The following is a 12,321-nucleotide window of genomic DNA, read 5'->3' as shown; positions in this document are numbered from 1 at the left end:
AAGTCCCACAATTACATTGTTTGGCTATTGTGGATTTGGGTTTCTAGTAACTTCAAGTCAACTATGAATTTCAATGGATATATTCCTAACATAATGAATGTTTTTTCATTGTGTTTAAGTTGGTGGAATCCATTCTTACCAAGATACCAAGAAATCTGGTGGGGAACTGATAATAAATGAATACAACCGAACCAAGTCCTTTGAAAGCAGAAGGAATATGGTGAACATTTAGCAGCTAATTGTTTTTAGTTAGCCCATGTGTTCTCAATCTCTCATTAAATCCTGGAAATATGAATCCTGGAAAAATAATTTCTTCTTTAATCTGGCAGTATATCACTGATCAAACAGGTGAAATAAATGCCAAAGGAATTGTGGCCTTATTCCCCTACCTCGTGAACCTTACTCTAAGAATGGCAATGTGAGTTGAGACTGGACACCAAGAAGGTTTGGAAGCTTCTGTAGAGACTGGTACACCAGGAAGGTTTGGAAGCTTCTGTAGAGACTGGTACACCAGGAAGGTTTGGAAACGTCTGTAGAGACTGGTACACCAGGAAGGTTTGGAAACTTCTGTAGAGACTGGTACACCAGGAAGGTTTGGAAACTTCTGTAGAAAACCGGTGGACCATGAAGGTTTGGAAGCTTCTGTAGAAATCGGTGGACCATGAAGGTTTGGAAGCTTCTGTAGAAACCGGTGGAACAGGAAGGTTTGGCTAGCTGGATACTGTCGTGCTAATGCACTATTTAGCTTTCCATGCTTGCTTTATAAATCAATGGGGACAGATCCAGCATGGACAGATACGGGAGTAAGGGACATGAAGCACACATAAAACATGAGAACACCAGGACACACATGAGAACTCTGTCAATCAGCCATATTGGGCAAAGTGAACGTCTCTACCAGCTGGATGACGAACAGGATTGAGGTGAAGAAACACAATGAGGAGGTGGATAAAAACGGGCACATTTTAACCCTCTAAGGCAGGGGGGGGTGAGGTGCGCGTCGTGTGCATGCCCAGGCGTTCACACATGGAGGCAAACACCCGCGACTCAAAGTTCCTCCCCTGGTCGCTGTGTACGGTCTCCGGTACTCCGAAACGGCTGAACATGCCTTCGGAGTGTCTTGGAAAGCCCTGAAATGTCCAGACCCTGCTGCTCCATGCACGGATGGCTTCCAGCACCACATCCCGTCGGTCCTTGGGGACCACCATCTGCCACCTGTTGCTGGTGTGATCTCTGTCAGATGTCTCCTGGCCAAATAAATCTAATGGAGCTGGACAGGCTTATGGTAACAGCAGGTTTTTTCCACATCTACATTTAAGGACACAGGATGGTCATCTTGAGGACAACAGCGTAGTGACCCTATTAAAAAAAAAGGCCACTGCGGTTGCTGTTAGCTAGTTTAGACATGTGTAATAAACCAGTCCAGTTTCTAACACGAAAGGTCATTTATTTCTGATGTTGTACTAAACATTCAAGATATTTAACCATTCGTTATCATACATTGTCACCTCCCTTCCGCCCAAAATGCTTCTTTGCGCTCATTCGGGTACTTTCGGAAAGACATTGACAAATCAATATTTGTCTTCATATTAGCCACTGTTTTGGTTATTTCATGGTGGTGCTGCAGTTTAAGAAGAGGAAAACTAAGATGAACCAGGTTAAAAGTTGTTAACTTCCCAAACTCTTTCTTTGGACCCACTCTGGCTGCTAGATTATTTCAAAGAGTCCTCATGACTCCTAAAATCAGTGGAGTTTGTCCATATCTGTCCACAATACTACATTATTTATTATCTAATAATAAATACATATACTTAGTACAAACAACATTATAAAAGGACTTTATTGCATTGTTCTATTACATATGTTAGATTTCAATAGTGGTCAACCAACATTAAACAACACATTTGAGAATACCAGGATACCAGCTGTAAGCCTGTTAGGATCCTTTCAGCAGGGGGCAGCAGAGACTCGCTTAAAAAGAAGGTAACAGTCTATGTAAACAGCATGTCTATAAATACTGTGCGCTATTAATTATCATGCTTACATGATTCCTGATTAATAAATATGAATTATGGATCCATGCCCACAGGCAGAAACTACTCACATAAAACCCAGCATCTCCGCAGCGACGGGACATGTGGACGCTCCGTTCAAAGCAATCCTGGAGACCCTGTTATTCCCGCACCGCACACACTAATATCAAGCGTGTGCTGAAAGCGAAGTCATTTAAGTAAAACGTATTCATTATAAACGTACATCAGATGTTCTCTGTGTGTTAGCAGGATTTGGAGTGGAGAAAAAAAATAAAAGAAGCTGATTTGGGCATCGGGTCCACATATGGTGCAAAGCCCTTCTCCGGAACAAGCCACATAAAATATCCAACATTCCCAGCACGCCCTGCTCTGTTTCTGCGAGGAAAAATACAAAAAACAGACCCAAGAAAAATCTTCATCTTACGCTTGCAACTTTACTCTGTAGCATTATACATTTACTACGGGTGTAAAGATGAGAAAGAAAGTGGAAAAAGCAAATAGTCCTCGGTGTTGCACATTCGTAGCAGTCAACATGTGGCCATACTGTCTCTCACGTGTCTATGGCTTCCACACCAGTGCTCAGTGAGCCAAAACCACACAGCTCTCCTGGATGTCGTCCACAGAGGGGAGAGAGGCAACGGAAAAGAGCGATGGAAGAAAAGTCAGCATTCTTCTTTGCCTGCATCGGGCCTCCATGTTTGGTAGGGAGCACTTGCAGCTCAGGGGGTGCCTTATGGTAGTATGTCTGAAGGGCAGAGGGGGGGGTGGGGGGGAGAGACGTTGACATTAATACATTGAAACATCTGGGCAAAAGTCAAAGTGTTATGAATCTTCTTCACTGAGTCAAATGGAACTGATCTGAACCTATTCATTTAGTCCAACACAAGCATGTTCCTGTTTAGAGGGTCTGTTCACCCCAATTACAAAAGAAAACATATTTATGACATGTCTTTAGGTCCACACACCGATGAAATACGAGGTGAATGTAATGCCATTTGTGCTGCTCACAGCAGTAAATGTCATTTTAGGGATTATTACTCTGGTAGAAAGCAGATAAAACATTTTTTAAAAGATTGACTGTGATTTATCTACTTTAAACAGGACACTGATTCTAAAAGTAAATGTTGTATTTGAGCACCACAAGCACCATTCCGTTTGCCTCCACATTATACCACTTTGATACCACTCTCATGTCTGTATGGGAAATATAAAGCTACCGCCGGCAGCCGATTCATTTAGCTTAGCACAGAAGATGGAAACAGCTGTCCAAAGGGGACAAAAAAAACCTTACAAGCACCTCAAAAAGCTCGCTGATTAACACGCTGTTACTCGTTTGACGAACCCGGACAAAAGCATTTGCAGGAAAAAAAAAAGACAAATCACCAGTTTGGTGCGGGATATGTGTCGGGAGAAGTTCTTGAACGATTCCAGTAACTTCCTGGACCCTCCGCTGGTTGCTGAGCAACTGAGGCGAGAGCGGTATCAACCTGCTCATCAGTAATCGAAGCGTATGTTCAGCCAAATGCTTAAAGAGTGCAAACAGCTAGTCTGTGGCCTCCAAAGTAAAAAAAGAAGAAGAAAAAAAAAAAGAAGTCTTGTTTGTTTAATACGTTTTTATGCTAAGCTAGGCTAATTGCATCCCGGCTCTCTCAAAGAAAGCAAATATGTAAATTCCCCACGCTAATTCCTACAAGTACAAACCCGACTAACAAAAAAAATGTCACCACTCACTTGAAGGTAACTGTGAAGTGCAACACAGCCCCTCCCCTCGCGCCGTCCGGTAAATGGGCGACACACACACTCTGGCCGCCGGGGGCAGGTGCGTGAGCCGCGTGGACAGGGAGTCGGGAGGCAGGTAGAGGGTGGAGCGCTGGCCAGGGACCGAGCTCTGCTGTCCCTCCCAGGTGAGCCAGTAGCCCCTCAGACCGCCCGGGCTGCTCCTCCAGTCGACCTGCACCGAGTCACTGGCCACCATGGTCAGCTGGAGGTCGGTCAGGGCCGGAGTCACTGTAAAGGAAGACCGCACCGGTCGTTAGCCAGAGTATTAGAAAGGAAGGGAATTTTAGAGAAGAGGATATGAATGAACAGGCTGCGTTTTCTCTCCATGTGACTTACCTTCCTGAGTGCACACCTTGACGGACATCGCCTTTTCCGTGCCCGAGGCATGCCGTGAGCTGACTGTGACCAAGTACGTGGTGTCTGGTTGGAGGTCCCTGAGGAGCGTGGAGTTCTGCGTCCCGCCCACGGTGACGGCGTGGAGCTTGCCCCTGGGCAGGGCGGAGTACTCCACGTAGTAGCTCGTGACCGCCTCCGGCTGAGAGGGACCCCAACTCACCCGGACGCTGGTTAGCCCCAACTCCGAGACCGTCACCACGGCGGGGCTCAGCACCTCTGGCGGAGAAAAAACAACATTGAGTCAATGTCAGATAATATGACGAGAATAACCTTTAATTCATGACGATCGTGTATTGATGATTACAAACAAACTGGAATAGAATAATTGAATAAAACGCAGAAGATAGAGACGGTTCTAGATGAAACAATTCAAATGAATTCATTGCAGTTAATAAGGAGCCTTTTAAAGCTTTCAGTCAGTGCACAGCAGGTCAGCTGAACATGCAAAAATGAGACCATTTTGTATGCAGACAAGAATACAATTCAACGTGTATGAAAAATACAATTTCCAATATTGAGAGAGTAATAAAAGAATATTTACATGGTTTGAATTAGATTTTTTCAAATGAAATTAGAGCCGAATTATTGGGATTTTCTTATAAGCAGCAACATCAAATGACATAAAATGACAAATAATAGTGAATAATGCCCATAAAAAGTTTTAAAAAGTGCAAGGTGATATCTTCAAAACCACAAGATATTCAATAATACAAGCAATCCAAGTTTTAGTGAGGTAAAGAAAGCGTTCTGGGATCTGACACCCGGTGAGAATAGGATGCAACCCAACCTGGCTTAGTTGCAAAGGTGATGGAGAGCGTGTTAAACGCCTGATCGTTGGACTCCGGGGTGAGCGTGGCGGTGTAGGTGGTGTCAGGCTTTAGGCCCGTCAGCCTGGCAGTGCTGGACTCTGCAGACTTAGTCAGCCTCTGGTAATGACCCCCACTGGTGCTCGGACTGGTTCCGCCTCCACCTCCTCCGCCTCCCGCTTCTCCCGGCGACAGCGAACTGAAGCGGATCTCGTAGTAGCCCGTCAAACCGGACAGGACGGGCCGCCACTGCAGCGTGGCCGAGTCGGTGGCGACGTCGCGGACGGTGATGCGCTCGGCTCGGATGATCTCTGTAGGGGGGAGGGGAGGAGAAGGAGAAGAAAAAAGATGAATGAAGTTTGCTCGTAAGTATGCACCAAAACCTCGGTGGCGAGGGGAAGACAACAAGGCGGTGCTAAAAATGGGTTCCAGACAGCCGCCCGTAGAGAGCCAGACTTTTTCTGGATGCATTCGTAGCGCTTGCAATAAGACAACTTGAAATAGCCAACGCAGTGAGGCCCTGCAACAAAATAACAAATGCCACGGAGGCATTGATGTCTGCGATCGGACCCCGAGGGACTGAGCATGGACCGGTGCATTTCTCCATGTTGAGCACAAGCCCCTTTTTTATACTATGCATCATGTCTTACAGCTGCAGTAAATACTGTGGAATTGCTGAGGTGTCCCTTGTGAGCTTTCCCTCTCTCTCTCTCCCTCTCTCTCTCTCTCTCTCTCTCTCTCTCTCTCTCTCTCTCTATATATATATATATATGTATATGTATTTATGTATGTATGTGTCATGTCTGGTATAGTGCTGGTAGATGCAGCGGGGGAAATTGAATCATTAATCCAATAATAGATGGTACTATCTCATTACAGGAACTCTTCTTAAAGACACTCTCAATGTCCCGGCTTCCCATTTAGTCTCACTGTCTTCGGGAGCATGTGTGGAATCAGGGAGGAGCGCGGGAGATATTTTGGTTCCGTGAATGAGCAGGTGGATTACGAAAAAGCACACAGCGATTCCAAGATTAATTTCAAGATTGTGAAAAAAAAGTACTAAAAATGACTCCAAACCTTCAACCTCAAACACCCTGTGCCGTCCCGCTGCGTACTCACCGATGATGGCGTCCCGCAGGTCCTCTGTGATGATGCTCATATCGTCGATGTCCACAAAGTACAGGTTGCTCTCCACCGGCGGAGTCACCACCTGCCTCAGCATCTGGTAGTTGCTGTGCCCGGTGGAGACCACCAGCACCGCCACGCCTTCCTCCCTCAGCTCGGCCATGGGCTCGATCACGTCGCCCGGCTTCACCCCGTCCGTCAACCAAACCAGCACCCTCGGGAGTCCCTCCCGGGCCCCACCCGGCGCTCCGGGTCTCAGTGCCCGCTCCCTGGCCATTCTCAGCGCCTCCACGGTGTTGGTATCCCCTCTTAGAGGCTTGACGTTCCTCAGGGCCCCCTGGAGGCCGCTCTGGGCGCCGTGGGTGTCGAAGCCAAACTCCAGGCGCGGCAGGGTGCCCACCTGCAGGAGTCCCACCCTCACCTGGTCCTCCCCCAGCGAGAAGGGGAGAAGGAGCTCCGACAGGAAGGCGAGCATGCGGGAGTGCTCGTAGGACGACACGCTCCCCGAGGAGTCCAGCAAGAAGAGGACGTCTCCCTCGCAGCAGTTCAGCACTGTGGAGGGGGGAATAAAATAAATGTGGTCATGCAAATCAAAACAAATACGAGGGCCGACCGCCTTCGGGTGCTGGTGGAGGAGCTCCCTTCCCTTTCACTCTCACCACTTTTTCCACAGGTCCCCTCTTGCGCTTCCCTGATTCAAACACACACATTTGGAATCTATATTGGGGATGTTGCCGACGTGAAAAGCAGCAAAGAGTCTGCAAGCGACTAATGACAGCGAAGATAAGGAGGAATCCAAATAAACAGTGATAATTTCAGAAGGAGCGGGAGATTGATTAAACCAGCGAGGGGATTTCTTTTCTTTTTCTTCTTCTCTCTTCCAATTTTCCATATTTCGTAACAGAGGCAAAGATAAAAGGTGGATGCAAAGGGGGGGGGAGAACAGTAGTTGTTGGGCTTTAACTGTAGAGGGAGCGGAGAGAGGAGAGGTGGGACACGGGGGAAATAAAAGCTGTTAAAAGGAGAGGAGTGAGGCAGGGGGGGGGGGGGGGGGGGTGCGCTGGCAGTTCCATGTGAGAGACGAGGAGGAATGCTGGATGGCCATATACAGAGCAGAGAGAGAGAGACAGAGAGAGAGTGAGAGAGTGGGAGACAGAGAAGCGGACAGATGGAGGCAGAATCCCAAAAGCAATATTAAGTTGCAGATTGTGCAGTCATCCGTGAAGAAAACGTTAGAAGTGCAGAGTGAAAAGTGAGAAGCAAAACAAACGAGACCGAAGGCCTCCGATTGGCCGAGGTCGCTTTGACTGATCAAGATTGCAATTACGGCATCGACTCAGACACTTTTGGAAACTTTGAAGGCCACTCTTTGTTCTTGTTTCTCTTTTTCTTTTCCTCTCTGGAAAAGCTTGCTGGCTTTCTCTCCATCGGCCGGAAGAATTTCTTAGAACTGACTTGCTGTCTTGGACTTTGAAGCCCTCCCCCCACCCCCCACCCCCCTTTTTTCCACCTCTACCTATGTGTGCAGGTATGTCTTTTATCTAAAAAATAAGTCCACATGTTGGCGTCTGGAGATAACCGCTTCACTGTTAGAGAGAAGACGTGAAACACAACAGGTACAATTCCCGATCCCTATCCATCCATCCATCCATTATCACCCGCTTATCCGGGGTCGGGTCGCGGTGGCAGCAGGTTCAGCAGGCCGACCCAGGCTTCCCTCTCACCCGCAGCACTTTTCAGCTCATTCTGGGGGATCCCGAGGCGTTCCAAGGCCAGCCGGGAGATATAATCCATCCAGGGTGTCCTCGGTCTTCCCCGGGGCCTCCTACCAGTTGGACGTGCCCGGAAAACCTCTAATGGGAGGCGTCCAGGAGGCATCCTGACTAGATGCCCGAACCACCTCAGCTGACTCCTTTCGACACGAAGGAGCAGCGACTCGACTCCAAGCTCTCCCCTGATGTCCGAGCTCCTTACCCTATCTCTAAGGCTGAGCCCGGCCACCCTACGGAGGAAGCTCATTTCGGCCGCTTGTATCCGAGATCTCGTTCTTTCGGTCACGACCCAGAGTTCGTGACCATAGTTGAGGGTTGGAACGTAGACCGACCAGTAAATGGAGAGCTTTGCCTTCCGGCTCAGCTCCCTCTTCACCAAGACGAACCGGTACAGCGCCTGTTTTACTGCTGCAGCCGCACCGATCCGCCTGTCGATCTCCCGCTCCACCTTACCCTCACTTGTGAACAAGACCCCGAGATACTTGAACTCCTTCGCTTGGGGTAGGCAGTTTGCCCCCACCTGGAGGGAGCAATCCGCCGGTTTCCGGCAGAGCACCATGGCCTCAGATTTGGAGGTGCTAACTCTCATCCCTGCCGCTTCGCACTCGGCTGCAAAACGCCCCAGTGAATGCTGGAGGTCACGGTCCGAGGAGGCAAACAGGACCACATCATCCTCAAACAGCAGAGAGGCGATCCCGAGACTCCCGAACCGGATCCTCTCCGCCCCCTGGCTGCGCCTAGATATCCTGTCCATGAAGGTCACGAACAGGACCAGTGATAAAGGGCAGCCCTGGCGGAGGCCAACACCCACCGGGAACGTGTCTGACTTACTACCGAGGAGACGAACACAGCTCCTACTGCAGGCGTACAGAGACCAGATGGCCTGTGCCAACGGGTCCGGCACCCCATAGTCCCGCAGCACCCCCCACAAAAACCCCAGAGGGACCCGGTCGAAAGCCTTCTCCAGGTCTACAAAGCACATGTAAACTGGTTGGGCAAACTCCCAGGACCCCTTCAGTAATCTTGCGAGGGTAAAGAGCTGGTCCACTGTTCCACGACCGGGACGGAATCCGCACTGTTCGTCTTGAATCTGAGGTTCGACAAGCGGTCGGAGCCTCCTCTCCAGCACCCTGGCATAAGCTTTTCCCGGGAGGCTGAGCAGTGTGATACCACGATAGTTCGAGCACACTCTCCGGTCCCCCTTCTTGAAGATGGGAACCACCACCCCGGTCTGCCAGTCCATGGGCACTGTTCCCGACCCCCATGCGACACTGAAAAGGCGTGTCAACCAAGACAGCCCAACAATGTCCAGCGCTTTCAGCATCTCAGGGCGGATCTCATCCACCCCTGGCGCCTTGCCACCAAGGAGCTTTTTGACTACCTTAGCGACCTCTGCCAGGGATATGGGTGAATCCACCCCAAAGTCTTCCAGCGCTGCCCCCTCTCCAGGGGACATGTTGGCCGGGTTTAGGAGTTCCTCAAAGTGCTCTTTCCACCGCCCAACGATCTCCCCAGTCCGGGTCAGCAGTTCCCCCCCCCTGCTGAGAACAGCCTGGGGTAGACCCTGCTTTCCCTTCCTGAGCCGTCGGATGGTTTGCCAGAACTTCCTTGAGGCCAACCGAAAGTCCTTCTCCATAGCCTCCCCGAACTCCTCCCATGCCCGAGTTTTAGCCTCCGCGACCATCGCCGCTGCAGCCCTTCTGGCCCGCCGGTACCCGTCAGCTGCTTCAGGAGACCCGAAAGGCCTCCTTCTTCAGTTTGACGGCTTCCCTCACCCCCGGTGTCCACCACCGGGTTCTCGGGTTGCCGCCACGACAGGCACCGATGACCTTCCTGCCACAGCCCCGAGCAGCCGCGTCCACAATAGAGGCTTTGAACAAGGTCCACTCGGATTCCATGTCCCCAGCCTCCCTCGGGATTTGTGAGAAGTTCTTCCGGAGATGGGAGTTGAAGACCTCCCGGACAGGATCCTCTGCCAGACGTTCCCAGATCACCCTCACTACACGTTTGGGCTTGCCAGGTCTCTCTAGCCGAGTCCCCCGCCATCTGATGCAACTCACCACCAGGTGGTGATCAGTTGACAGCTCTGCTCCTCTCTTCACCCGAGTGTCCAAGACATACGGCCGCAGATCAGATGATACGATTACAAAGTCGATCATTGATCTCCGGCCTAAGGTGTTCTGGTACCAGGTACACTTATGAGCCACCTTATGTTCGAACATGGTGTTCGTTATGGACAAACTGTGGCTAGCACAGAAGTCCAACAACAAAACACCATTCGGGTTCAGATCGGGCAAGCCGTTCCTCCCAATCACGCCCCGCCAGGTTTCTCTGTCATTGCCCACGTGAGCGTTGAAGTCTCCCAGGAGAACTATGGAGTCGGCAAGCGGCGCCCTTTCCAGGACCCCTCCCACCGACTCCAAGAAGGCCGGATACTCCGAAATGCTGTTCGGTGCATAAGCACAAACAACAGTCACAGATCCCTAATGCTCTTTAAATGTCTCATAATGACATCCTTTCTCTTTCTGCGTGGCTGCGGCTCGTGGGGTTGATATAGGTCTCATAAAAGCTAAGCTGGCGCTTATAAAAAGCCCAATTACCGTGAGCTATGTGGGTTGAGTGTCATCGGATCCCTATTAATGGAAATAGCCAAAGCGACCACTCACTCACCGGGCTACTATGCTAACGCGGTCACAGAGATCCGCTCTCAGCGGCAGACTCGCCGGTGTCGTCGCCGCCACCAAGTTTAGCCTCTCAGGACACGTTGGGTGACATGGGGGGTAACAGATGAGGATGTTTGTTTTGAGTCTTCTGCCAATGTGGATTGCCACGGATCGGGAAACGTGGTGACAATCGTGTGGAGCCAAAGTCCGCCTGTCAACTCACAGAGCGGCACTCGGCGCCACACCAGTGTAAGAGGCAGATTACATCTTGATATATTAATATATTAAATCTAAGACCGCATATCAGTCATTCTCGTGCTCAGTTTTCTTTTCTCAGTAGATGAGAATGACATAATGAAGATGGAACTATTTCTCACTGGATCTGGAGACCGCTGAGCCGTTTTCTTGGAAGCCACTGCTGTAATGCCAAGAGATGTCATCAGCAGACAATAATCTGGGAATTCAACCCCTGTGTGTGTGTGTGTGTGTGTGTGTGTGGTATATATGCAGAGCTCCTGAAGCCTCCGCCCCCAATAACTGTTTTGGGGAAGCACTGCCTCAGGCTTTGGGATTTCATCAACTGAATTCAGTGCCCGGAGTTGTGCCATTTCGCTGAGAACACTGCTGTAATATCAACCCCACCCTGATCCACCCTGAGCTCCAGACAGCCCCTCCACCTCCTACAGCAGCATCAGTTTTTCATGGAAATATAATATGTAAATAATGTCATCTCTGGTTATGCGCCACCAATCAGTTCTTATTATATAGATATACATATATATAGTTAATATATCAATAAATATATAAATAAATATATATATAAAATAAATATAAATATACATTAAAATAAATAAATGTACGTATTTATTTATTTAATATTTGATTTAATAAATATAAAATTAAAATATATATAAATATAATAAATGCATATATATATTGCATATATATATAATAAATGCATATATATATATATATATACCGGATCAATGGGGGGCCTACCTCCTTCAGGTGCAGTGTCCTGTGTAGCCGACGGCCGCAGGAGCACACACAACAGCAGCCATGTCGCCAGCAAGTGGCTCTCCATCACAACAGTTATGAGTTAGTTCCCCGCGACGCAAATAGAGGCACCAGTGTGTTCTTGAGTCACCCGTCCGTCCGCCACCGCCCGCAGGAGCGCATTCCCCAGTCAGTGAACTACTTAGTCGGGAGCATAATTGAGTCGCGTCCAGTCCGGCTTTCTTTTTTCTCTTTTTTTTTATTCCGCTTGTTCTCTTTCCCCCTCGGAGAGCATGGTCGGTGACTGGAGACGGGGCAAGTTAAACTTCAACTAAACTGGGAACTTCCAGTCTCGTGCGCGCTGCGTCTGGACGCTCCCCGTCAAGGCGAATGCGCCCCGCTCGCGCTCTGGAAGACCCATATCATGCACGCGAGAGGTAAACGCAAGGTTTCCGGGCAAAACCTTTCAAAATACAACTGTCGTTCGCTTTTATTTAAAAAAAAAAAAAATGCAATATAGCAATACAATACAGTCATGTATTTTATCATGTTTGATCATATCATTTATCATATCTTCGATATGATCATAAACATGAAATTGTCTACACAAAACATCTGCCTGTTGTGAAATAAGGAATTTGCCATCACAAGTAGGCTTATTCCAATTTATCAAATTTCACTGAAATAAAAGTGCAAAAGTATTCGCACAGAGTAAAGTATTCATAATGCTGAAGGGTCCCTTTCAGGGTAT

At 48.9% G+C, this 12,321-nt stretch overlaps 1 protein-coding gene across 1 annotated transcript; it reads right to left on the bottom strand.

The window, feature by feature from the left end:
* Positions 1-1,429: 1,429 nt before the first annotated feature.
* Positions 1,430-11,980, bottom strand: vwa1 (von Willebrand factor A domain containing 1). The gene is made up of 6 exons (XM_034536166.1): positions 11,574-11,980; positions 6,134-6,691; positions 4,996-5,325; positions 4,149-4,424; positions 3,765-4,040; positions 1,430-2,778 (listed from the first exon to the last, which is right to left on the bottom strand). Exons 1-6 carry the CDS (start codon positions 11,656-11,658, stop codon positions 2,765-2,767), a joined length of 1,539 nt encoding a protein of 512 aa, XP_034392057.1. The 5' UTR covers positions 11,659-11,980; the 3' UTR covers positions 1,430-2,764.
* Positions 11,981-12,321: the final 341 nt, after the last annotated feature.

The sequence above is a fragment of the Cyclopterus lumpus genome, chromosome 7, assembly GCF_009769545.1.
Source record: "Cyclopterus lumpus isolate fCycLum1 chromosome 7, fCycLum1.pri, whole genome shotgun sequence".
In the NCBI taxonomy this organism is placed as follows: Eukaryota; Metazoa; Chordata; class Actinopteri; order Perciformes; family Cyclopteridae; genus Cyclopterus; species Cyclopterus lumpus.
Note: the sequence above shows the minus strand (reverse complement) of the source record. Positions and strands in the feature narration are given on the sequence as shown.